This window comes from Pocillopora damicornis, chromosome 13, assembly GCF_964200805.1.
Source record: "Pocillopora damicornis chromosome 13, jaPocDami1.2, whole genome shotgun sequence".
NCBI classification, from domain to species: Eukaryota; Metazoa; Cnidaria; class Anthozoa; order Scleractinia; family Pocilloporidae; genus Pocillopora; species Pocillopora damicornis.
The window spans coordinates 16,601,222-16,628,982 of record NC_142682.1 but is presented as its reverse complement, the minus strand read 5'-3'; the positions used below and the strand labels follow the sequence as shown (position 1 = coordinate 16,628,982).

The window sequence follows — 27,761 nt, the reverse complement described above, 5'->3', positions numbered from 1 at the left end:
TTCGAAGCCTGCAGAAATGCAGCCAACAGGCAAATTGAGGGAAATGGTTGTTACATCGCCTATAGCGAGGGACAGCACGTAGATATTTGTCAGTGATGTCCGTAATCTCCTGTTTCAGTAAAAGGCCAAACAAATAAGCGCATTTCTTAGGACTGTAAAAACTACGTTCAGAGCTAACAGTGCTGTGAAAATCATCGACGTTTGCAAGTGTACCGTATCTTCTGTTGGCTGAATCATGATCCTTTTGAGACGAAGATCTCTTGTCAGAAGGAATCATCTACGTCGTTAAAAATGAATGAAATAATTGGCCATTCTAATGCGATTTTTCATAAACGAGAATTTGGAGCAGCCGATACCTTTTCACCATTTTAACCATTATTATTAGCCTTTAGGCATACTGATATTTGTTCAAAAAAACAAACAGTAGGCGGAGCAGTTGAATCTAAATTTTTTAAAATTTAATCAGAGAACGACGGATGCAATCAGTATAAAGGTGAAATGGGCGCTGGAAGGAAAGAGAAAAGCACGAGATCGAAAAAATCACCTGGGGACGCTGGGTAAAAAATATTTAAAAAATAGACAAAAAAATAAAAAATAAAAATAAAGAAAGAAACGAAGAACGCATTGAAGGAAACCCGAACGAACGGGTATAATTTTTGCAGAAACAATTTTATTGATATAATAACTACTGTTTTCCTGATTGTTTACACTGTGGTCCTTATTACAATACCAATTTATTGCATCCTTTACCCCACCAGAAGCGCCATTTACATATCAAGGTCACCACAGCTGCCACGGTCATCATTACCACCACGATTAGGTGCCTAGAACTGAGATAAATATGAAAGATCGAGTGATAATGCGTGTCCCTGCTGTTTCATTTCAAGGTCGCGCCTCGTATTCCTACAAAGGCTAGGTTACATGTCATATCAAGGGTTAGGTCATCTAAATGATCTATGCAAATAGAAAAACCACCCATGGAGCGTTATTGAAATTTTAATCAGACTTAAGGAAAATTTGATAGACTGAGCGTTTGTTAGGGTTAAATTGAGACGAAGAAGGAGTTAAGAAGGAGTTACTGCCGTTCAAAAAAAAACTTGTAAAGGCACCAGTTTAAGTATTGTCTTCCTCAAAGGTAATTTTGCAGTACGGGGCATTAGGATACCATCTGGAATGAAGAGGCCATAAGGTTAGTTCGATAGACTCTGGGTCGTAAGGTCTGGGTTCGAAACTTCTCCACTTCATAGTGTTGTGTTTTGGGGCAAGACGCTTTGCTCTCACAGTGCCCCTTTTCACCATAGAGTGTAAATGAGTACTGGAGGGCTCTCATGGAAACCTGGCGACATCCCATTCAGGTGGTGTAGAAAAAATACTAGTTGCTTCAAGCCATAGAACGTGGGATTTGCTCCAGCAGGATTTGGCACTTGACTAGAGCAACAACTTGATGTTCCTTTTACCTGTTACTTCACAAAGCAGAAATATCGCCAAATAACTAAAAGCTAGTACGCAAAGCCCTATCATAACTGGGCGATTTTGAAGAGACAACCCCCTTATCAGAAACAATTAGAAATTAATTTACAAGGAAACACGGCACACACAATAATTAAGGCTATAGAGCTAGGACAACAGAAAAATAAATCTGTTGTGCTAAACTTGAAGCTAGGTTCGATCTTGTGCCTCACGCAATCCATTCCTTTACAGTGAAGTAACTGTTAGAACATTTTCATTTAAAGTTCTTCTGTTATCAATAGCTCTTACGAAAAAGCTGGCACCACGTATTTGTCTACTTATCCTTCCATCTTTACCGCAGAGCAAAATGTTTTGAAACTCTCTTTGCATCGCCCGATTCATGACACCATAAATTATCGGATTAATCCAGGCAGAAACACAAACAAAAACCATTGGCGTTGATTCAAAAAACCAAAAGGAATTATCATTCCAAAACCAAACTCCACACTTGTCACGACACTATTGGGTATCCAAGAAACGCAAAATCCAATTACGGTACCAAGAAGCACTCGAGAGGTTTTTATTTCCCGCGCACGCGGTACACCTTGGATATTTGTTTCTTGTACGAAAAGTACTACAACGTTGTTGTGCTGCCAAACGACGCTGTAGACTCTAATATACCCGAATAACACCATCAGCATTGATAGACAGGCAAATATCACAAAACTTATAGAGGCGCCAGTTGTAGTTGAGGGTATTACGGTACTATTTGAAATGAGTTTGCATAGCAAAGTAGAAAGTTAGATAGAAAATAAACATAACAATCCAGACATAAAAAATGGATAGTATAGTTTTCTTTCGATTGAAGAAGAGTATCGTTGTGGTTTCACAACGCAAAAATATCGATTAATCGATGTCAGAGCTAGAATGCAAAGTGATACCATAAACAAGTAACTTGTAACAAAACCAGAAAACTGACAGGATCCGTCACTGAATGGCCATTTCCGTAATCCAGAAGCCACGATAACAGAAGGAAACGCAAAGATGGCTACCGTTAAATCAACCACTGCCAGAGACAAAACGTAAAAATTAGTAATTGATCGCAATCGTCTGTTTTTGTAAAAAGCCAGACATACCAGCAAGTTTCCAAACGAAGACAAAACAAAAATGATGCCCTGCAGAACTGTGTGTAGCATGACGGCGAGCAAGCTTCTTTAATCTTTGTTTTGAACCATTTTATTTACTTGGGCAAAGCACTGAGCTTTTTTTTTTTTCTTTTTTCCGTTTTTTTTTTTTTTTTTTAACATGGTTTTGCTTGTTATTTCACCGTGTTATGGAGGGCATAAATCCAAGTTTTATACTTGTAACGAGTTTATCATTTATTTAACCATGTTTCTGTAAGAGACAAACATTTATAAATAATTTAAAGTTGATCTATGTAATTTTGAAATGTCCATTTACCCAATAGGATTCAGAAACAGACAGCAGGGAGCAGAAAGGTGGCGAGTTATTAGGAACGAACCTGTCAAAAACTCTTTATGATTTATTGGATTGATTACACTCCAGGCAAGGCAGATGTATGGAGATCAGAGATTGCAAAATCCTCCCCCAATGAGTCTTCAGAGCGACATAAAGTCAAAAAGAGGTTTAATTTTCCTTTTTCCGGGATAACAAAATTTGTATTTGTCTTTCTAAGAAATAGCCGTCACAAAAGTAAACATACCGTTTGAGGAAGGTAATTAATGTGTCAGTTTTTATTTGAAAACAACAGTTATTCTGCAGTTAAACCTCTTTAGCCTTGTTGCTACTACGTGCTGCAAAGTAAATAATGATATAAAAATGAAGGAAAATGTTTCTGAGGGGAGCGTTGACAGCTCTATATCCCAATGCCTTGTCAGCTTTCTTTTCCCTTTGCAATAATTCTTGCTTCCCATTGGCTGAAGGGAAACTATTGTACCAATTATATTTTCTTTTAGTTCAATATTTGTGCGTCACTAGGAGCTACTTTGCACCAACAGAAAAATGGGGTATACACAATCAGCTATTAGTTGATACAAAACGTTCCAAGAAAGAGCCGTAGAAAGGACTAAGACTGTTGAGAAAAGACCTCGATACCTCATACTTTCCTTGCTTCATATCTCAAGGGAAAAAATATCAATTAAAAGGATTTTAGCTCTTTGCTTCAGCATTATAATGGTAGAAAGCGAAGAACAAGATTCGAGAGGGCTGCGAGCTGTCGTTCTACACACAGCTTTTTTTACCATCATGATGGTCCTATCTCTGGCTGGAAACGTCTTGATTTGTCTGGCTTTCTACAGAAACAAGAGTCTACGAACTATCACTAATTTCTACGTTTTGTCCCTGGCGGTGGTAGATCTCATGGTGGCAGTTTTTGTGTTTCCCTCTGTGACCGCAGCTTCTGGTTTACGCAAATGGCCCTTTAGTCACGAATTTTGCCAGTTTACTGGTTTTCTTACAAATTACTGGGTTTTTGTGTCCCTCAGTATCTTGGCTCTTACAGCAATTAATCGATATGTTTGCGTTGTAAAACCACAACATTACTCGTTCTTCTTCTCTAAAAAGAAAACTATGATTTCGATTTGTTTCGTGTGGATTTTCATGTTTATTTTCTATCTCGTGTTCATTGTTGCATTGCAAGCTACTTTCGAATGGCAGCCAAACGCCCTCCACTGCAGAGTGACCTTCCCCGATGAAAATACTACGAAGGTGGTCTACATAGGTTTTGGAATATGCACTTCTCTATCGATGTTGTTCGTGTTATTTGGTTATTGCGGTGTCTACCGTGTCATCTGGCGACACAAAAATGCGGTCGTTCCTTTCATACATGAAGGAAACAACCAAGGCGTATCACGAGCACAGGAAATAAAAACCTCTCGGGTTCTTTTCGTCGCCGTATTCGGATTTTGTGTCTCTTGGATGCCCGGGATTGCCATGAAAGCTGTGGAGTTTGGCTTGAAGATATCGGTTCCTTACTACTTTCAATCGATGCCCATGTTGTTTTCTTGCATCTCTGCTTGGATCAACCCGATAATTTATGGGGTTATGAATCGAGCGATGCAAAGGGAGTTTGAAAACATTTTGCTTCGTTGGAGAAGAAGAAAGATCAGTGCAACTTTACATTATTCCAGCCTGCGCGCTAAATCTAAAGTACGCGAAGTAACTGAACTGTAACCATTCTGTTAAAAGAAAAAGAAACAACAGATTTTGAGGTTTTCTTTTCGGCGATTGCAATAAGTCTACCCAGTGTGCAATCACCCCTTGCGTCAGGCCAATCACTGCGGCCCCACTGAGACAAAGCTGGAGTTTGATGGTCATTCTAGAAAGGTTTCATGAAAGTCGAGGTGAAACGTTCGGACAAAGTGAACTACCCGTTGAAAAGGGATGGTTCGACCATATATCTTCCCGTTTCTTCATTGGCACCTTAGCGCTTTTGAAAACTCTGGACTTGGAGCTCCAAAACATTAAAAGAGACAGTGAAATCAGCCGAAAATTGTATGATATATTTGCTCGTCTTGCATGATCAGATGATAAATGCTAAATTTTTAGTTAGTCGTTTGTTTGACGAGTCACCTTCAGTTGCACTGTGAAGCTTTCAATTTTTTAATCGCGACGACGTAACACCTATAAACTACGTGGAACATGATGATTCTGGTTGCCACTGGTGTGTTTGATTTCTTTCGTTCCCCATCATCAATCCGACCGGCTGATGTTCATTCCTTCATTGCTTCAGTTACTGACTGGCGCATGTGCTTTTTGATGGTAGACTTGCATGCTCGGGTATTTTCGATTCCACTGTATCTGATGATGTTATCCGGATGATGTCTCATGTGGATGGCTTCTGTAAGCGTTACGGGTGCTCCAGTAACAATCATAATTGAATTACTCAACCTGTTTTAATAACCCACATGTTCCGAGACTGTAAATGTTACGGGACAAGGGGGAGCTCGAAGGGGGGGGGGGGGGGGTGAGGGGTGTTAAAAAAATAACAACATTTACTGTAACACTCGTTCAAATAGGAACCAATAGCAGCTGATCACAAATATTCCTTCCTTTCTGGTTGAGAGATGCCTCTCCATCGCACGGTTGCATCATGTTATCAACATAATCAATTCTTCTTACAAGTCGCTTGTGTCCATTTTAAGCCAAGGTAAAAATAAAGTTTTTTTCGTCCACGACTACAATCCAATGAGTCATCTCATCCATGGCCCGGAACCAGAACGGAGCTTTCAAACCAAGATGTATGAATTACTTCAAGGGGTGACAGGAAATTTCAATTGAATGAACTCCTGGCCCCTGGTGTGATTGTTAATTCTCCCCTCCAGCTGCTATACAATTAATTGAAAATTAGTTACCAGAATTTTCTAATAAGTTTGAATATTCTCATTATCTGTTTGATGGATAATGTATGGATATTAGAGAATTCTCTTTATTTTCATTTACTCATTTCTTCGTTATTTTTTCAATTACAGCTTTCCAGCCGTGCGTTTACGAAACTCTGATATCTGGATACCCCTTGCGAATATATTAGGTTTTGTATAAGTCTTTCATAAAGGCATCCGAATATGCATAAAACTAGTTATAGTTTTCACTAAAAACTGCCCCCGGTCTTTTTACTTCTCTAATTTAAGAATTTGATGTACGCATTGTCACTACATGCAAATTTTATTTATAGAAGATTTAAACTACTCAGTAATCTTCCAGAAAGCTAAGGAAACGAAACATACTGCACAACAATGAAACTGAGTTGTTGAGCGGCACTGTACGAACTGAAACGGTGAGCGGCTCTCCCTGGCCAGTTTACCAATAAATACTCATCTAATTCACTGGCGATTGTGACAAAAGGATGGCACGCATAAGGGCGATCAGCTTGTTTATAAACAGAGACAGGATGACACAGAAATTGAAAACCACAAACAACTTCCTGCTTCCGTGCGAGAAAAACAAACAAAAAAAATTTCCTGTGACACATGAGGCTGTCGTCCATCAAATTATTGGGCAAACCGTGGTGCCGTTGAAAGGCCTCTGTCAACTTGTAAATAAATATATAACAAAAAGAAATGCTGGTTACCTATCTCGTCCCTTGCTGATTTCACTGGTAATCAAACTTGGGAGCAATAGATATATCTCATGAATGTGAAAGCGATCTTCGCAGTAATGATATATAAGGGACCGACGGGATATCTTTTCAACGGTCCAACTAAAGAATATATTAGAGTAGTAAAACTCGGTATAATTCAATGTATGTCTGACTTAAAGCAAACTAGTCTGCGCCACGCAGTTACGTCGTCGGACCGAAAAAAAATTACTTCTCTCTCCCTCGTCACTTGAATTTACTCTTCCTAAAAACTAGCCGATTTTCTCTCACTCGCTCATTCGTCCGTCTGCAATGAAGAAAAGGCCCCCTTATTGCAAACCTGCTTTGTGATTGGCCAACACGACACCTGCCCTCAGAGCTGGCTTTCGTTGATTGGATTTTCAATCCATTCCTACGAAAAACTATTTCCATATTAAGGAGGGGATAAATATAGACTGGATGTATACCCTTCGTCCCTTAGTGCCGAGGTATTGCACTTGAATTCGAAGTTCTGTGCGCTTTTTTTTCTACTCGTCACGGCGTCTGACATTTTTTACTTCTACCTTATGTTTTACATCAATAAGCTGCTTCGACCGTCGGTTAAATAAAGAGGAAAAATACGGAGGTCCAGTTCAGTATCCAAAATGAATCTTTTTATGCAAGTTAAAAATGTAAAACGGAAATTGCGGAAAAGACGTCGGTCTTGTCTTAACATTTCAGTCATGCACGCCCTATATGATGCAATTCCAATCGGTTCCGTAATCCCATTGTTTCACATAGATCCTGGTTATTGATGGTAAGAACTACTCCATGATTCATGCTTGTCGTCCGACTGTTCTAGAAGGAAAAAGCGTCTTACGCTAATATTAGCTGGATGAAAGAAGTATTTGCAAACATACCAGATGCTTGTTTATGGAGATAAAGAAACGGTTGTCGGAAGCGAGACCCTCCGTTTTCGTGCACGAAGCTTCCCATTGAAATAAGAACAAAGTCTAAATATCGTCATCCTTCATAAATATATATATATTTTTTTAACAAAAGGGAATTTTATAAAACTAACATAACAGAAAAATAACGAAACAAGGAGAGAGAAATGTATTTGTTGTCGAGTTGAAGGTGTCCTCTTTGCTAAAGACAGATGAGATAAATATGATATTGGACATTCGAATTCGCAACGACTTAATCCTCACCACAAAATGCAAATCTTGAAACCTGAAAAGATTTAAACACAGTGCGCTGGTGAGGCGCTGATAACCTCCGGGTTATATTGCTATACGCTGTGAGCTAGGCATTTTACACCTCTCCTCGAAATTTTTGGATTATCAGATTCTTTTTTCAGCCTGCTGTTTCATGGGACAATTAAACGACATGGGACAGTTTCTTGTCGTTTAACGAGGTAGGTTATGTACGTTATTTCTTTGCTTTCAGCACATGTAATCCGCCAGCTTCCTTTCTTTTTAGACAAGATCCTGTTATTATGCAAATGCTGGTCCTTTTGTCGTCAGGCAGTTGAAGTTTTATCCTTTGTTAAATAATCGAAACAATTGCATGACGGCTTTTACGAGTGCCTGCTAATTTATCTCTGCGAGACAATGAAATCACTGAGACCTTCCCTCGAAGAGCAAAGGGGCCGAAGTGTTTGATGTATTTCTGGTTGTTTCACCTCCAAGTACAGTGTAAGTACGATTGGTCGAGCAGCTGTTCTAAGGAAACAACATTTGAATGCGAACAATATATTGAATTGTCTTCACATTAACACTGACGCGGCTATCGGCTCAAAGAGACGCGTATTTGATTTTTGAATCATTAACAATAATTTTCAAACAATGAACTTGTACGTCAATCGCTACAGTTTAGAGCTGAGTGAAAGATTCTGAGAGAAGAAATTGCTCTTTATCGCGCCTATTACAGATACCAACCGAACCGCGTGTGGCGAGAAGAGTGGGTATGAATTCAAACTATGCTTTAAAGCAGAAGACATGACATGCTGACGTAAAGATGCTGACGGAAATGATGTTTCAGCACTGCAATCAATCATTTCATTGTCACAGTTAAGGGAACAAGTTTTCATTCCTTGCAGAATCTTTCAGTTTGACGGCATATTACTCAGTCACAGAATAATTCAAGAAAGCAATTACATGAGACGCATCCTCATTCAAGTTCTGCCCTGAGCTTTCATTCACGATCAGTCGAGATCTCAAAGGTATGTAAATTCAACTTTTGTTATTTTTTGGCAATTCAGGATTTTTCCATGTAATATTTGCCAGTCCGTTCATAACTGTATCGCAGAGTAAACAAGTTTTGAGGCGTCGAATAGAGATCAATTCCACAAAAGCCGCTCGCAGTTTTCATTTCAATTTGAAACTCAGTCAAATAAGATCGCCGAGCTAGATTGCACATTGATTTCATTTATATTTTTCACCTGAGGACGCGCATGACGAGGAAACAGTTTTTTATAGGTTTGCTTAGAACGGCAGCGATACGTAAGTTGACGTATTTCAAAATTCGAAATGAGAGGAAGCAAAGTTTGCCGAGAGATGATTTGAAAGTTAAGGTTCAGCTTAATATGTTAACATGATAAATTTGCCCGCCTAGGGACGGAAGAGACTCTAGAGGAAGGTAGATAATAGATCAGTAATCAAGAAAAAATGCAAATCGAAAGACGTAGAATTTATTTTCACATGTCGCTATTTTTTGTTCAGTCCTTTTCTCGTAAAAAGCGCATTTTTTAACCTTTTATTGAGAAATTAATGCTATTCAAAGTTGAATAAAAATATTTCAAACCGCGGTTTTATTCAAATCGCAAAAACAATGTGGATAATTACTGAAAGCCAAACAGGAATCTTTTAATAACTTACACTTTCATTTAATGAAAGCGAACAATGTAAACTAAAAATTGCTTAATCTCAGTATAACTTCACGCGGAGAAAAAACATTCCGGAAGTGAAACCTATTTGAAAATGTTTATTTCTTCTCACATTCAAAAATGTCTCAAGGTTAGTTGAAATACCACAGAGGGGATGCATTAGCGTTTTGGAGTTGACGTATTTTGTCTGTTTCAGTTTTAAATATATAAATAAAGCGAAAGCTTAAAAAAGAAACGCAATAATGAATACCAATTAACACTTGTTCCTGAATTTTACAGGATTTCATAGTACGTTTACTTTTGGTGAAATTACCGCTAATGCGTTTATAGATAAGATAAAGATTTAGGTCCCAGTCCATACGGTTAAAATTTTTCGAACCTGATCATTTCATCACGATATTAATTTTCGGCAGCTACTTCTGTAGGGCGTGTTAGAATTAATTAAAGGCCGTGAAGTACCGAGATTATTCAAAATCAAACGTCATACAAGAAGCAAACAATTAGAATCACTGCAAAGTGTGATATGAGATAATTAAAAGCATTAATTATTTCGAAAAATTGGATTAAAGTTTTAAAAAGGGGTAGGTAAGCCCTCGGTCATTTTTCTTTTGTAACTAAAGAATCTCATTATTCCATCGGGTCAATATTGTAACGGCGAGAATTTGTTATGAAATCCAACTTCACATTACAGAGAGGAAAAATTTATGCAAAAAGTATATCAATATTTCGATAGAAGCGATAAAACAAACAAATAAGGTGTCCAACTGGACATGGAAGTCGATCCAAACAAATACTATTATTTCAAATTCCCTCAAAGAATTGCTCGCACAAATTTGGCTTAATTAGTGCCTAATTTTGTATTGTGAAGTTTTTGAAGTGACTGGTGTTCATGCAAATAAAAAAAAGTCCTTTCAAAATTCAAATATGTACAGCAAGCCATTATAACTCCCAGCTTGTTATTCAATGACGTAATTTACGTCTGAACCAACCGATTAGACAGGCGATTAAAAAAAATTTAAAAACAGAGAGGCTTTAACCCTTTAACTCCAATGAGTGACCAAGACAGAATTTCTCCTTAAAGTATCAATACAATATCAACCAGATAAGTGATGAGAATAGAAAAAATATCACTTTGGGGATAATTAGTTGATTTAATATTGAATTCTCGGAAGTCACATCATAAGAATGTATGTTTGACAGTGAGAAGAATTACAAATTTGATGTGCCTTTTTCCAAACAAAAGTCCTGAGTAATTGGTAGTCCTGAGGGACTTTGGCCGAAGGGAGGCGGAAAAGCTCGTAACTGATCGAGAAAATTATCGGTGACAATTTTGCTGCACTGGAGGAGTGGGTAGTGTAAATATGCACTGGTAAAACCAATCTCCATCGGTTTACCCAGGGGTAGACTTGACCCTCGTTTAGCGCATCGAGCCAAAGGTTCGCAAATTCAAAAATAATTAAATTTAGCCCTGTTGCAGTGACTCATTTAAACCACCTCTTTCTATATGTAAGTCAAGTCGCCTGGTTTTTACCAGTCAGTTTTTTCAACGTACAAATATATTTTTTTGGTCTTACTACTGGTGTTAAATTCAATCGAAAATGACGGTTTTCTGTGGAGAGCCTCGAGGCGATTAAAGACCTTGTTTCTGGCGCACAGCTGTTTTGAAACGAGGCGCTCATCATTTTTAGAACCAGCTTGTTTAGCTAACACGAGGATCCTTCTTTGCAAAAGCGCCGAATTCGTGTAACTATGTTGATTATACAAGATATAATGATCAAAGGAATGATTTCTAGTTTTTGCGAGAGCATGTATTTGAGTTATTTTCGTTTTCAATCAAACGCGTGGCAAGATGAGGGTGTGATATTTTTTCTCTCACAGGTCTCACAATGAAGAAGGTGCGAGTTTTTTTATTTATCTTTTGCAAAAAAAAAAAGCAGGTCCTGCTTAAAAGTAAGTCTCTCTCATTAAAAACTATCAGAGTTTTATTATTGAAATTATCTCTAGTTTTTGAGAGAACATCTATTTTGAGTTATTCTCGTTTTCAGTCAAACGTGCGGCAAGACGAGAGTATGATGTTTTACTCATCAAACTGGGAGGAGATTATTCATTTTTTCTTGTTTACGAAGCGCGAAATTTAAATATACTCGGATTGAACAGTCGAGTCGAATGGGAGAAATTGACGAGCGTGTGCGACTATTTCCACTCGCCATTGTTTTTTTTAACTCCTTTCGTTGAATTGAAATACGGAAAGAGAAAGATACCCGTAAAAATACATGAATTAACGACGCGCGAGGCTTCGGACGTTATTACCAGGTTTAAATCACACGCTAGAGGAAGGAGAATATGAATCTTTTTGTGCACGTCAGGAACAAAATCTCATTCACGCAGCGCGAAATTTAAATACCCGCACATTAAACAATCGAGCAAATGACGATAGTCTCCTACATGATTCAACGGCGTGGTAGGCTTCGGACGTTAATACCAGGTTACATATGCTCTCATCACCTTTGTATCGCACAGTGAGCCTCTAATTCAATATATCTTTCGCCAGTTTTAAGCAATGTAAAGGAAAAAACGGTGACATTTCTTTACTTCAGATACGAAAGCTACAGTCGCCCCACCATCCACCCCACCGTGACTATTTGCATCCTAAATAATCTACCAGAATCACCCCCACGGGGAGGATTTGTCGTATCATCAGTTTTGCCGATGGTTTAAATCTGCCGCTCGTATCATAATCGGAAATTTTGAAAAATCCCGCCTGTATTTTAAAGCTGTTTCCGCCATTGTTCCAAGGTAGCCATATACGGTCGTTGTAATCGTTAAACAAAGCCTGCTCAACTTTCAGCTGATCCGCTTTTCTTGATACGTCGGAATTGAAGGATTAACCTCTACCCGAGAATAATTCCCCTCATTTCTGGCACAATTCCGTCAAAATGCCCACAGGCCACAAACTTCTGAACTTTTGAACACTCCTTATTTTTTGACCACATTTGATGTATCCACAGAGATAATTCATTAGTTGGTCGCAAGCTTAATCTGATAACGGAATTTCCACGGATCCCTCAAAAGATCAAAAAAAGAAATAGTAGCAAATTTATTTAAAAGAGAGAGGAAAGAAAACGTTAGGCGGAAGCGTCTTCGATTCGAAAACAACTCACGCACTTCGAGAAAAACAGCGTGAAAAAAGGAAATTCACCATCGTTTTTACTTTATAAACTTGTACTTATTGGAAAGTCAACATACCCATTTAGTTGGATCCATAATTAAATCTGATTTATTTATAAGCATGTGTAAGGGTCTTATTGATGACAAAAGATGTTACCATTGAAAAAAATTCAGCCAATAAAATTGTCCTTTGCATGTAATAATAGAAGTTTGGGTATACTTGAAGGAAATATTATACAGTCAGTTGTCATTTACGTACGAGTCCTATACAAACAAGGTGTGTAGCAGTACCGTAAAAGAGATTAATTAGAGAAGTACTCAGTAGCTGTCTTCAGCTAAGATCATTTGTTCAAGAAAAGGAGCATTTGGTTGCTTCTCTGCCCTTTTAAACGAATTAAAGCTCGTTTGCTTTGTTGATAATTTTACCAGAGAACCTTACGTTATTGTTTTGACAATGAAGCATTCAAAATAAAGGTGTGAATCGAGAGATCTTAATCTAAGGAGAATTGGGGAGATTTTTCAAACCATTCTACCCTTGAGTTTTCTTTATTTTCCGTTCCGTAACCTGAGGCACTATACAAGAACTTATTTTATCTTCATTAAACCAGGATCGTATCAACGTTCACTTTGGTGATCAGTCGCAAAACAGCTTTGAATTTGAATTGCAAGATAACTAACCCATAAGGCTTTGCCGAAAAGATACATATCACATTCACATTTGACACTATTGTGTTTTGCAAATCAGAGTACGGTAAGATCGAGAGGGGAGCAATTTTCAAGCCCTTTGGTCATCTCTTACCAACTTTTACAAGAGCACTTTCTAAATTACGTGGTCTTCTGCAATTTTAATGCCACATTTTGCGATCATATCATGCTTAAAATAACAAGACCGTGAAAACGCGGGAAAACATCTTGGCGAGGCACAAAAATAAACAAAGCTTATCTTTTCACTCCAAATTTGCATTAATAAAGCAGCTTTCTGAAATATTTGATGCATAAATAGCCAGCTGTCGAATGGGGACGTGATTTTAAATTTTCAACAAATAACATTGAAAGCTCTGAATTTTCTGTTATTTCAATAACTGCTCATCTTTTCATTTTTTTTTCTTTTAACTTCATTCATATAAGAAAACTAATTTTGTCATGATCGAAAAAAAATTGGTTGGGTGTGCGGCGAATTCGGGAATCAGTATGTTGTAAAAAATCAGCTTTTCAATTATCAGGAATGAAATTATTGTTTCAGCTTGTTCATTGTTATTTTACTTAAGCTCATCGAATTTTACTCCCCAAGTCTTCCTTTCTCACTAAGCCTAATTTACTCGGCCAAAAGAATTCAATCATTTACTTCAAGTACACCAAATCCTTCTATTCCTATACGGCAATTAGCTTCGACAGATCACTTGTACATCTTTGGAAGATTAATGAGAGATACAATTTGAATAATCAACTGGTTATTGACAAGGAAAAAATTGCAAATCTTCGACAGAAGCAGGTTGAGGTCAAGTAGTGTCCTGGTGCTTAAGATGTTTACCATCGATAATCCCTAAAAACCTATAGAAGTGATTTACAATCTCCAGGGTTAAAAAAGAGACACTGACTCAACAGGAATTTCCTCTCCAACAAAACGCAACATGAAGATAAAAAGATGCATAATCTAAAAACTTAATTTAACGCTGAATTCGTGCGCACAAAAAAAAAGGGACAATAGAAAAATTTAATCGAATGAAATTTTCATACAACGCAAGCTGGATTTGTTATAAAGCATTCCTTTATCATTTTCTTTCAGTTATCTACTTGCTTTCGTGCACGAAAACACCGTTATCCCACCAACGTAGTTTTCCATCCGACAACGGCTGCCGATTGGCTCAAAATTTTATTTTAAATATTCACGAGGTTCGACTTAAACTGCTTGCATGATTAAATTAAAAGAAACGATCCATAATTTAGATTGTAGGTTGTCTGGTGCATACAACACATTGAAGCGCGCCACGAAAAAAAATATTTTAATCTTCAGAGAACTGAGGTAAGAAAACACCATTGCTTAGTCGATTGTTTGCTGGTTAAAGCAGGTTTGATGTAAACATGAGCAAGTTGAGAACGGTAAATTCTTTAGTTATTATCATACAGCAGCATGTATCTTCATTTCATTTATGTTAATTCCCTAAGGATAGATATTCATCCTGGAGGTAAAAATCAGTATTTTCGAGAATTTCTCCAAAACGGAAATAAGTTGAATATTGCATTTAATTTTTCTCTTCATGAGCTATTCTCAAGAGCATCAAATTTGCTTTTAGTCACGACGAGGTGAAACAGCACTTGATGTGCTTACAATTACCTCAGTCAATCGAACTTTCCAGATTTATTTTCTACCACCAATTTTGATTCTGTTATATTGAGCTTCGCCATCAGTTCGAACTTTCCATGGTCAAAAAAATTCATTTCGTGTTTCAGAAACGGAAAGGATGAAAAGAAAGATTATGAGCTGCGAGACATCACCATTATACTTGGAATAATAGCTCGGTTAAAAATTTCATAACTGTAGCTGTAGGCACCTGTTAATCCATTGTATTCGACAGCGGTAGATTTTAATCAACCAACTTGACTAAAAGAGAGACCAAGTTTCTGTCTAAGTTAGGATGATGGCTCCATAAGTCGATAGAATATTTCTTAAGGACCAGAAATGAAGGTTTTTGAATTAAAAATTGAAATAAATCCAATATAATTTCTTATGCCATTTTGCCATGTAATGACATAGTTGGTAGCCTTTTTACGCGAAATGAAAATATGTTAGTTCATTTGTTTTAACTGAGTAACACTAAAAAACAAGAAGAAAAATCGCAAAACACCGCTTTCACAGCCATAAAATTTTCAGCTACTAGTCACAGAAAGTTGTAATTAATATTTTCCGAATTTCAACATTTAAATATATTGACCATCAGTTATTACTATATAGGGTGGATATGCCAGGTAAAGCGTCGTTCATGAAAAAACTTGACGATAATCTCAAAATCATGATTCAACCTTGCTTTTAATCACTCGTTTGCCAACGGCTTTGAGTAAAAATGAATATTTTCTGTAAATTCGTCATTTCGCTCAAGTTAAGTGTATTTGCTTTTCATCTGCGATGAAAAGGCACTCAAGAATTGAACGTCACACGTCAATCATTCAGTATTACGAGTATAATCAACCAGTCTTAAAAATTTAATACTTCCCATGCTCTAAATGTGCTCCACTCGCTAAATTATTTCTCCTGTCCGTAATAACTCATTTAACACAACACATTCTGTTAAGGGCATTTCACTACGTCCGTGAAACCACTTTGCAAGTTATCAAAAATATATTGCACGTTATTAAAATTCAAGAGCACTTGTTCTGGAAATAATTATGATTTCAAAAAGCCCTTTATGAGTACTTGTTCTATGAAAGTCTTCTTTGGGCCATACCCAAAATGGCTTGATATTACACTGCAGATATTTTACTGAATATATGGTTCTTGCCGGAAAAGTCCATCTCAAATTTATTACGTCCTCCTCGGCCACCACCGCTGTTGACGACCACATGGTTGAGACGATATTTATTCCTTCGTTTCAGAAAATTATTTTTGAAAGAAAATAATTCAGCATTTCTGCGCTCAAGCGTAATTTTCTGTAATCTTCAATCTAGGCCCATTTGGTCTTGATACGTAAGTTACGCAAATCAATCATTTAAGATGAATAGTCTAGCAGGTCGGTAAATTTGTTCTAAAGAATCTCAGGGATTGTTGATTTAAACCGAAAAACCTCACGGATTGCAATACCATGGATAGGCTGCCCTGTCGCACTATGTAATAATGGTCCAACTTTGTAATTAATCTCGCCCAACGGGTCTCTCTTACAATAATAGTTGACAAAAAACATCGATTGTGGGTTATAGGTTAACAGTGGGTTATAGGTTAACAGTTGCTCAGTCCAAATAGGCTTCTCAGAAGTTCGACTCACAATCCGCGACCCTCCCGATAAGTACACTTTTTGTAGTCTACACTCTCTCCCTACCGTTCGTAAGTACCGACACGCTTAGTACTGTTGAGATTGCAAAGAGGTTTGCAATTTTTTGGGGGTATATGCTTGGTTAGGTATGCAAAGAGTTCCCCTCTCCTTTCCACTTTCATAACGCTTCGTTGCCTGTGCGTTTGAACGGGAAGAGGCTGGGACGAGAAACAACCTGCTACCACATTATGGCCTAACCCCAATCATTGACCATAAAGCAATAGAAAGAGTTACCGAAACACAAGATGTATTTGGACATGTTATTGTAACAAACTACGCTGGTGGTTTTATTTAACCTCATTTCTTCACATATATGTAGATTTTATTTTCGGTATTAAGCTATGCATTATCCAAAGCCTCTACATGAACCTTCCATAATTTACGACCGGAGAGATATCAAAAAGTATTTCGAAATTTCTCTGGAATTACGCGTTTTTTGCTCTTTAAGCGTTGTCCGGTAGCCCAAAATCTGAACGATTTTTCGTTAAAAACGAAGTACTTTGGGTACAAAAATATTTTCCATAGTGCCAAGAAGATTGGTTTATATTCATCGTGCTGAGAATCATGAACTCAATGCTCGGTCGTTGGTGACCATAATTATATTTACACCATTAAAAATTTAAAATTGGAAATCTTTATGACCTTCTTTATGCCAAGAAGAAACATTAGACAAAAATTTAAGGATATTGGTTATTCATCGCGCATTGAAAAATTAGGCAAACGTTTGATGATTTCGTTTCTACATTGAGCTCTGGGTATCATTGCTTCTTTTCGATCTCATCGAGTAACTTTGGCTTATAGCTTGGTGTGTGGGGCTTACTGCCACCTGCCAAGGCTGACATCGTAACAACTTGAACTCTTGAATTCAAGAAAGAATAAACTAAAATAGAACAGCTTTCTTAGTTCCGACAAAATTAAGTAGCACTTTGATTTATGTTAGAGTCCTGCAGACTCTTTATCTAGCTTACAAAGTTTGAAGATTGGCTTGAACTCTTTTGGAGGAATATTCATGGATTCGATCCACGTTCAACTTACGAACTTTACAGAACAGAAAAATTAATGGAATATGTTTCCGTGGCCTAGTGCCGCCATGAAAAAGAGTTGATAAACATAATTATAGCGAGCTGATGAAAATTGCGCGACAGACTCCTCAGTCTCAGAACTCGTTACTGATGCCTTGTTTCTCAATTTCACAAATTCAAATTATCCTGATAAAAATTTTGAACCTCTCAGTGGTATACCAGCTGGGATTTGACTCTAGCAGATGAAAATGCTAATAATGTGTAGACTGGGGAACAGTCAGCTTAATTTATTAAACCTTTAAATGAAGTGACTCGCTGATCAATTAGAGTGCTGGTGCTTGAGTATGGCAACAAGTAACGTTTCAGCCTTTACATATCAGTGGTGCTTTACACCGCACAAATTCTAAGTTACGGTATATACAACGGCCAGGCACACTTTCGTTCGTTCTCTTGTGTTCGTTCTTTACCTTTGCTGAGGTAAGAGTGCGGGCTCATTTCTGAACAGCGGTTGGTAATCTAACCTATACAACATCAAAACAAATGAAAGAGCAACTTAAATTCTTTACAAAAACCCAGATACATTTTCCCACGAAAACGGAACTTATCTCTTATGGTCTTTCGAGGATTAATTAGAAAACGCCGGCTTTTCGCTCTTTTAATCGACGACAAACAATTTATCATTTTTTGAAGTAAATGATAAACGTTTGATGTATTGTCTAGGCCTTGCAAATTAAAAGCAGTCAGGAATTAAGCACGCAAGCCTGATTAAAATTACTTTCTTTCCAGCTTTTCTCCTGATTACCTTGGACATGAGTTTTCTAAATCACAATAAATTTAATTTTCAAAGGTTTGATATGTTGTTTTACATAAACGTACGGGAAGAGTGACAACCAATGATAGCCAAACTTCTCATTCTTCAGTTACTAATAATAACGAACGTTTACGCTGTCGTGAAACAATCCTACTAAGATCCCAAGTTTTTGGTAATAGTACCTGTTGCTTAGACACAGTTGTTAAATAATTACGCAGTAAAAAGCCATTTTGGATCCACAAAATGTAAACACTCTCAGTAGATTTAATATCATGAGCCAAATCATTTTTGCTTCAAATTTTATTTGCGACTATCTTCCAAAGCTGACCGATGCACTTTGCCACAGTAGCCTTCGCACCGAGGTAAATACCGTAGTACTGTTGTAATTTATTCTTTCTATCAGGAAGTTTAATGTGATATTTATGTTGCTGGCAATTGAAGATAACACTTTCATTTGCTTGTTTACATCACGGAGAGTTTTACGGCCACCCATCCAAGTACAATCCCCCGTCCAAACGGCTAAACTTTAACTTATTAGATTGGACATGCAAGGAAAAAGGATTAGCTAAATTTTGATTAGCTTAACATGGACACCCAAATACTAGGGTACTAGGATAAATTATAAAATTTAAGCTTTCCATGATCTTCAAACAGCAGACATTTTCAATATTCCAGGTTTACTTGATATGTGTCCGTCATTTCCATACATCTCAAAACGGAGATACTCACTTAACAAACAAAAAGCTCAGTGCTAAAATCTAATCCACAGAGGAATTAAGAAAACACTCCCAAAACTGAAGAACAATTAGCATTTGACGCAAATTTCTTCAATTCAAAAGAAAGTCTTCTACGCATTCCATAGCCTTCCTAAAGAAACAGCCTTCTTATCAATTTTACAAGATATCAAAACTCTTTAATTCATAACTTCACAGGTTATTTCACTCTGTTTACATTGTTGTGGATAGGTAACCTGTTTCACTCCAACACCGACTTTGCTTGGGTGAGTTGTTTACTAAATATTTCGCCCGAATTGAAAGCGGCACACTGCACATCTCTGTAAATGCCGAAAGAATACAAGTTTTGGCATTGTCATTAGTTAACTTAACTATTAAAATGCAGATGATGTTTTGTCGTGAGAAGGAAAATCGAAGGTTGGTTAGTGACGAAAATACCATTTATTTCACAACAGGCTAGCAAAATATTAAAAGTTTTAGAATAAAAAAAAGATACTTTCGGCGCCTTGAATTATATTACCGAAACTAAATGATAATCGGAAAACTACTACATAAGATTAAATTTTCCATAGAATTCAGATAAATAACTGAGCGCTATATTACCTTCGTTCGAACCGGCTTTTAAAGGATACGTATACATACAACTATAGTCACCGATCATAAAGTCTTTCAATTTTTGTCATTTCTGTATAACCCCTTGTAGCAATGACTATTATGAAAAAATTAATCAGGAACTCAGCAGGGAGTCAACTTCAATTTCAAATCTATCATATTCATAATGATCTTCTGTGGTGTATGGAAGTCCTGTATGGTAAAGTTCTGCCCACACAGATTTCCTCTCTTTTCCTAAGTCGTCGCCAGAACTCATGTCGTTTCATTGTAACATCTAAAGTTTAAACAGAAGGAAACCTTGTTACAGTTGTTGTTGAAAAGATTACATTGTTGACCAGGTTAACTTAGCTAAAAGGCAAGTATCCGTTCAGCTGTTTTAATTTATTTTGGAATCATGACACGATTCAAACCAACATTAATTATTCGTATCTTGACCCCAGAGTTCAATAAGTGGAGTTTTGAAATATTAGCGAAATGGTCCGTGGCACATGCTGTATTGAAGTATCGAAGACCTTTTTGATGAAAAATTTTTCAGTACGTACGAGATGTTGTGTACTTATTTTAATCAAAAGTCAATGAGTTATGAAATATTAATTTGCCAGAAATGCATTCATTGAAATGGGAAGACATCTAAATCATATAATTAAGGCGCACTTAATCAGAGACTACTATTCGAGTTAAAAAGGCATCAAAATAATCAGAATAATTGAACAGAAGGAAATTGAGTGCGTGAACGAAACAAATCGTGACTTTCGCCTTAAACGTTTTGCCCACGATCTGTTACATAGGGTAACCATCCATTGGATGTTTACAGTTTCAAAAAGCCGCAAAATATCCGCAACACAAAACCACTGATACGTAGACATTTTAGACAAAGTTGCCCAATTTTGGGAGTTGCTGTTACGCAATTTATGATTTATGGAGATTTTATGGGAAATTCACTTACACCTTAAATATGGTGAAATAAGCAGTGGTCGTGGTATAAAAGAATTACCAACTGTACAGTCTCCTTTTTCGATGAATCTTTGAGGTAGTTAAGACGTCATCGATGTTCACTTTAAACAGTTTCTGCCATCACCTTGAGTTCGTCTTCCGAACCGGAGAGGAGTGAAGGCTCATTTCCTAAACGAACAACAGCTGGTTGTCAAATCTGTCAATCCTCATTGCAAAGGAAAAGCAACGATATGAAGCGATTTCAAACGTAAAAAAAAAAAAAGTTTTTCAAGTGACCACTGATTCGACCCAAACAAAAGTAAAAATTGTAGACTAGACTAGTCTGAAGGCATCGTTCATTATTTGCACATTTGAAGCTAATCGGGGTACAACTTGATTCGTAAATCGAACATTGCGTAACAAGTTCTGGATTGCATATTTTCAAAGTAAATCTTCACGTAACCAGCTTGGGATTCTTGAGCTCTGAGTTAATTCTGCCCTTCGATTCTTTATTTTATGTCAAAATGTTTTAATCTTCATTCGACTCTTGCCATGTCTGGATCCTGACAACTTCTATCATTTTTTACTTCATTTCTTAAATTGGAGTGGCCTTGCTATGTCTTTGACCTGCAATCCATGAGTGGAACTTCCCCAAAATCAATTAAAAAACATAAAAAAGCCAGATTCTAATCATAGATTGTGAAAACGAGTTATCTGTTGCTAAGTTCCGTAATGAGATCACACACTTATCGCTACATCGTCGTAATCTCGGCAATCTGCTTGACCTGCAGGGGTTAAGCTGAGAATGAAAAATAGTTACTAAACAATAAAAGCACGGATATTTACACGATTGATGTGATAACTGCAAACAAAGAAACTACTTCATTAACAAATTTTACGATTCATTGAAAGCAAAGTGTTTTCTTCACTATTCCTAACAACCTCGTAGGGTTATGGTTCTGGTGTATTCTAACTCGAGGACAATTCGAGCACATCCTTGAATTTTTTTTTGGCATGTGGTGTATTTTGCTGTTACTCGGCGTTTTCAAAGGTAGGCGATAACACACTTAGCGAGTACAAAGAATTTCTCATTGTATAACACTGATAGTTCGCTGGCATATTGTTTCTCGGGAACTACCTGGAGTTCTGCATTGAATATCACTGCATGTCCATAGGCGAACTGTTTATTTTGGCCCCCATCACGATTTAGTACGAAAACAAAATTAATAAATCCTGACTGGTAAATATTTGAACTTTGGGCTCGCAAATGATAGACGATTTTAGGACGAATAAGAGCTGTCAATTGGACTATAAGACGAGGTTGTAGTTTTATTTCTTACATTGCTTTAAGTTTGACGTAGAAAAGATAACCAAACTTTGTTACAAAAATAGATCCTCTTACGTCCTCTGAGATAAAAATATTTATTCATTAACGTGAACACTTTCATAAAGACACATGCTAAGCTGTCGTTATGTGATGCATTTTTTGGTTCGATAAACGTTTGTAAATATTTATTGGGAGTATTACACAACATGTGCATTGCCAATAGAAAAACAACACAATTTGACAGGTGAATGTTCAACTTTGACAGAGTTGCATATTTAAGCTACAGAGCACGAACGGAATTAAAAGAGAGAAGGGAAAAGATGAAACGAAAACAAAAGTAGACCTCTTTCTTAGCTTACAGAAATTTAAATCCAATGACTTCTGCTCTGTCCACTTTAAAATTCCTCAGTTCTCTGTATAAAGGCGCTCTAGGTGAACCGCGACCACAGTTTGTTCCCTGAAGCTATGAAAAGGTGATGATAATTATTCAAGTTTACAAAGGCTCTCTAAAACAGATATAAAACATTAGATCGATACGGAAAAAGTTCGATTTCTTTTAAAGCAAAATTAATCTTTAACTCAAGCCCTTCAGATCAAACAGAGTCGATCGTGAAACTTGCAACCAATTGAGATAAATTTATCTGTGACAACGTGCCGAATTCTAATCATATCCTATGTCGTCCGGTTCAAACATATTGGAAGGATTCAAGTTATTTAAATTTTCCGTATTACTTAATTATAAACCCAACCTAATAGCATTTCATGTCTCATAGACCACGTTTAGACGACTATATCTAATTTACGAGTTTACTCAAAGTAGTGTAACCGACCGGAGAAATCGGGAGACCGATATCTCAGTCAAATTTCATTTCCTGTACGTAAAAATGACAAAGATGACGTTTGGGAAATTTTCATGACATTCAATTCTATTTTGCTAAATTTCTTTTACAGTGGTTCTTTATCGGTCCAGGTGTCGAGTTGTTTCGAGGCGTTGGATATAAACAAACAGCTCAAATCATACAAATTTGTGGGAGATCACATTGTGCGAAGAACTTCTTGCCAACCAAATCGGTAACAGCGCTGTTGTGAACATGGTTTTCGCCTCCGATATCGATTTGGCAGGGCTTATAGGTGTCGGATTTCAAACCCTAATTTAGAAGTAAAAGTTACAGGAAACAAATTTAACACCCTGAGAAAGGAAGCGAACATTTGGACGACTCACGGTGTAACCATAGAGACGACCTATCACCGAATTTTTTGGAGAATACTTGACGCAAATCCGAGGATGTTTTAAGAGTATTCGCGGTTCCGTTCGTCGAGGTTGGAAGTCTCGCCTAACAGAGAGAAAACAAACACGAACTTGAACATCGATAACAAAGGTGTTTCACTGTGAAATTAGTGACGGTAAATCGGAATTCGTGCACAGCTTTGGCGATGGTCTAAGCAATATGAAGAATGGGGCGCCGAGATAAAATCGTGTAAACTTTTCGCTGAATCAATCGATCGCTATAGAGAATTGAGTTTGACAGCTATTCAACAGTATTTTGACGCTAAATGCTTGACAATCAGTTGAACAATACAACAGGCTGTATGAAAGCAGCCGCGATGTCTTCTGAGGACTCGCGTTCGCCAGTGGCCATCGCCATACAGGCTGCCTTCATGCTCATCATAATTCTTTCTTCCCTGGTGGGCAACACACTAATTGTGCTCGCCATGTATCGAAATATCAGCCTTCGAAGCATCACCAGTGTGTTCATAGCAAATCTTGCTATGGCGGACTTTCTTCTGGCCCTTCTGGGAATGCCATTCACCATGGCTTCGTCCATCACGTACGACTGGGTTTTCGGGAAAGTATGGTGCACCATAAACGGCATGTTCAACTCTATCTTTTGCATCGCTTCAATGCTCTCCCTTGCAGCAGTATCCATTGACCGATACGTTGCAATCATCAAGCCACTTCAGTATCCTTTGATAATGACCTCCCGCCTTGCCTTCTGTATGATATCATATGTTTGGTTCCACGCAATCATTCTCTCCTTTTTGCCCGTTTTTGGCTGGTCCACGTACATCTACATTGCAAACGAGTCGATCTGCACTGCAAACTGGGGGTTAGACATCCCTTACACCTTATTTATCTTTGCGTCGAGTTTTTTTGCTCCATTTATGGTGATGGCTTATTGCTATTATCATATTCTTCGTGCGGCGAGAAGGCAATCCAAGACAATTGTTCCACGTGTCGGAGAACTTAAAGATGAGACACTGCAAACGATGGTGGCTGTACCGGTGGCTTTTGGAACTGAAAAGGGAAAAGTTTCGGATCCTCCGTCTTCAGCCGCGGATAAAGCCAAAGAAAGGGAGGCAAAGGAGAAGTTTAACAGAGAAACACGAGCCGCGAAAACGCTTCTAATAGTGATGGGCACCTTCTTTTTTTGCTGGGCACCTCACTTTATTGGAATGATTTGTTTACTTTTTCCAAGCTGCAATTGGCCTGATGCTTTCTTTGCGACTACAACATGGCTGGCTATGTTGAACAGCGGGTGCAATCCAATTATTTATGGCGTGATGAACAAAAAATTCAGACAGAGTTTCAAAGATATACTTATGTGTCGGAAAAGAACTAACAGGAACTATAGTCATCGGGAGATGAGTAGTTCTTCGTGACTGTTGTTCGTCGGCTATTCATGCCAAGCAAGGAGTTTGTCGATCACACACTCAAATAAAAATGGGAGCAAAACCTTTGCAGGTTATTCGATACTGTATACCCCTTTTTAGTGAAAAAAAAATCGCTGCCAGGTAATGTTTCTATTACGGGCGAGTATCTTCTCAACTTTTTATTTTCGGTTTCGTGTGTATTCTGGTTGTTATGACAGGTGTCGTAACTTTAGTATCGGGAAAAAAAAAACCTTTCTGGTAAAGACCGATGAAAATTTGTCTACACTTACTAAAGTTAGCTTTGTTGACAGAAGATAATTCGGCTTATCATCAGAGGAAAGGAGATTTTTCCACGACAATGGAGTTTTACTCCAGTCCGGAGACGGATACTATAAATAAGTAGAATCTTTGCCGAAGGCTAAGCTTAAAAATTAGGCATTGAAAGTCACATTTGCATACAATTTTGTTAGCCTTTGTCTGAGTAACAGTATAGCCTTTCAGCATGTGTCTAATAACAGAAAAAAAAAAACTCTCGAGGACCACCGGTTCTCCAAGGGAAAGTCAATTTCGCAAGGAAGAAAAAAAAATTGTTTACTCCTTATCGTGTTCTTCATTTTCCCTTTTCGCAATTTCCGGAAAATTACAGTTCTCTTCAAGAATGACGATATTTTTTAATTGAGGTCGAGAGAGGAAGAAGAAGATTCGGTCGTTGCCTACGGAGCATATCTGGACGAAGATAGAAATAACCACAAGTGGATTTGAATTGCCAACTGTCACTTAAAGAGTCATTAGTGTAGAGAATGGCCCCGAAAGGTAAAACGCTTGGGGCAATTTGACTAATTTCAAGTCTTTCCTGAGCAAATAAAATTCATCGTTATAATGCTTAAATTAAAATTGCTATGAATGTAAAAAAAAAATTGGTTTTCTTCTTCGTGAATACCCGGTTAGAAATAATTTACATGGCCCAACTACATGTCGGGTGATACATTAAAGAGGTTTTGTTGACCTGCGATCGTATCAGTTCAGAAAAATTTCTCCTCAAGTAAAACTTCTTTATGGCATGTGGCACACCAAATATTACTGCGACTTTTTCCTTGTTTCCTATTCATTTGATATCGAACAGCAGGGTTTACGAGTCAAATCCAAACCTTGAAATTCTATGACAATTATAGAAACCATGCATCAGCGAAGCGACCTAAGAACATGATACTCGATGTTGAAGAGCAATAAATGCGCAAACACAATATATCTTATTTCTAAAACGTTGGGTTATAGTTTACATCTAGGTGTGGGGAAAACCAAACTTGGCGCCCAACTGTCTGTCCGCAGGTGAAAGACCCAAACCACGTTTTCCAAATACAAGAACCTAAACAATCAACACAGTTACCATAAAATTCCCAATATAAGGACAATGGCGCACCTATCGATTTGGCAACAAAAGTATAAAACATTGTAAGCTGTTGCCTTCGAAAATTATGACGAAAGCATTTTAGTTACAATAGTGCGTGTAATTTTGAAAAAAAATCACAACGGAGGGTTCGCTTCCAAAACAGAAAGAAAGAGCAAAACAAAACAAACACAAGTGGAGGGACGGTAGTCAAGATGAACAACATCGAAGATTTTAAGGAAAATCTTTCAGGCGATAGAAACTGTGAATAACAACATAAAATTGAACGAACGTATCGATTTTGAAGTCTCAGTAGAATAATTCGAAATGGGAAAGGTGCTAAGGTTTCCCTCCTACGCCTAGATTTCGTCTCCGAAACTACCCGCGACAATATTTTCCTTCTGACGAAGGGCTAACGCTTGAAACTTCAGCTTTGAAACTCTTTACGGTGGCCAATTTACGTTATCAACTTGATAATACTAAATTACCCTGTTATACTCTCCCACCGACGCAGCACCACAGTTTCTTTAGAAACTTACCCCTTTATTCATTTACCTTTGACAATTAACAAGACAACTGCATAGTTCTGAGACTGGGTAAGATTTACCATCCTATAAAAAGCAACGTCGGATTACTTTCCTCTTGTTTAAAAATATCACCCTGTTTTGCCTACTCTCAGAACAATTGATACGAGGACTTTTGAAATGGGTTAGGAAAAAAAAAAACAACACAAGGCACGTTTTGCATAAGAATTTATCCTCCAATTTTCTTTGATATCAGATTAGACCTCTTGAAGATAAGTTTTTAAAACATTTAACGCCCTACGTTCATGCTGAGGGAATTTGTTACTTTAGTAAAGCTTTTCTGCGCGTCACAAAATAAATCTAATTTAGTTTATTCTGTCAAGACTAATCAATTTATCTCATTCATCAGCACTATAAGAAGACCGATCAGAGAGGTTTGTTTCCCTCACCACGCGATAAAATAAATCACGATGCTTGAAAACTCAGAGGAAAACGAATTAGCCATTCATTACGATGGCGTCCCTTTAAACTTCATAACGAGAAATAGTGGAATAATTCTGAGTTATTTTCATTGCGTGCTTCGTACACGTAAATCTAGAAAGGATATCGTATCACAAACGCACGTAGATGCACTCCTTGAGCTAATTTTGCCAATTCCCTTATCAGATTAACTGCGATTACTCCAAAATAGAACCTAAGATACCTAAGATAATATTTCAGGTAACAATTATTAGGCCTATCACAAAGTTATCTCTTCCTTCCCCACTTTCCAAAGTCTCCTAATGGGAAATATCTGAGTTGTAAATCAGAATTATCTTGTTTGTCGAAGGAATACACCAAACAATTAGCGGGGAGTCATGTAGAGATTGAAGATAAGACAAAAACCCATTAAGGTATAAATCATGTAAATCAAACAATATCCGTGCCATTATTTACCGGAAAACAAATTTCATTATCCAAACCACAGAACACGTTCAAATAAAAATATCCTATTTGAAAGCAACGCACCTAGGCTACCCAATTTTCACGTCACGTACATAATCGTGTTTTTCCTTTTATTTTAATTTTTTATTTGTCATGACAAAAGTAAAGATCCTTGCGCTGATTTCTTCGGTTTAAACTTAATAATTTTCTGAGTTGCTACGATGAAATACTT

The 27,761-nt window shown here is 37.4% G+C and overlaps 2 protein-coding genes, 1 long non-coding RNA gene and 1 pseudogene across 8 annotated transcripts; 2 read left to right on the top strand and 2 right to left on the bottom strand.

The window, feature by feature from the left end:
- Positions 1 to 653: 653 nt before the first annotated feature.
- On the bottom strand, positions 654 to 2,756 carry LOC149035725 (melatonin receptor type 1A-like; annotated as a pseudogene).
- An 886-nt stretch (positions 2,757 to 3,642) lies between these two features.
- LOC113681116 (melatonin receptor type 1A-like) lies at positions 3,643 to 6,528 on the top strand. Its single transcript, XM_027198187.2, has one exon. The coding sequence runs from the start codon at positions 3,643 to 3,645 to the stop codon at positions 4,639 to 4,641; it is 999 nt and encodes a 332-aa protein (XP_027053988.2). The 3' UTR covers positions 4,642 to 6,528.
- A 1,360-nt stretch (positions 6,529 to 7,888) lies between these two features.
- Positions 7,889 to 25,611, top strand: LOC113681103 (octopamine receptor beta-2R). Of its 6 annotated transcripts, none has more exons than XM_089192208.1 (3): positions 7,889 to 7,940; positions 8,456 to 8,747; positions 22,994 to 25,611. In XM_089192208.1, exon 3 carries the CDS (start codon positions 23,597 to 23,599, stop codon positions 24,701 to 24,703), a length of 1,107 nt encoding a protein of 368 aa, XP_089048334.1. In that variant the 5' UTR covers positions 7,889 to 7,940; positions 8,456 to 8,747; positions 22,994 to 23,596; the 3' UTR covers positions 24,704 to 25,611. The 6 variants fall into 6 exon arrangements, with proteins under 6 accessions (XP_089048334.1, XP_089048333.1, XP_089048335.1 ...); XM_089192207.1 differs by lacking the exon at positions 7,889 to 7,940 and adding an exon at positions 8,087 to 8,220; XM_089192210.1 differs by lacking the exons at positions 7,889 to 7,940; positions 8,456 to 8,747 and adding exons at positions 18,740 to 18,798; positions 19,369 to 19,436.
- LOC149035724 (uncharacterized) lies at positions 19,103 to 21,514 on the bottom strand. The gene is made up of 2 exons (XR_016182500.1): positions 20,729 to 21,514; positions 19,103 to 20,056 (listed from the first exon to the last, which is right to left on the bottom strand). It is a non-coding gene; the product is annotated as an uncharacterized LOC149035724 (long non-coding RNA).
- Positions 25,612 to 27,761: the final 2,150 nt, after the last annotated feature.

Coding starts and splice junctions, on each gene's coding strand:
- LOC113681116 (XM_027198187.2), top strand. CDS start 3,643: ATGGTAGAAAGCGAAGAACAAGATTCGAGAGGGCTGCGAGCTGTCGTT.
- LOC113681103 (XM_089192208.1), top strand. CDS start 23,597: ATGCTTGACAATCAGTTGAACAATACAACAGGCTGTATGAAAGCAGCC.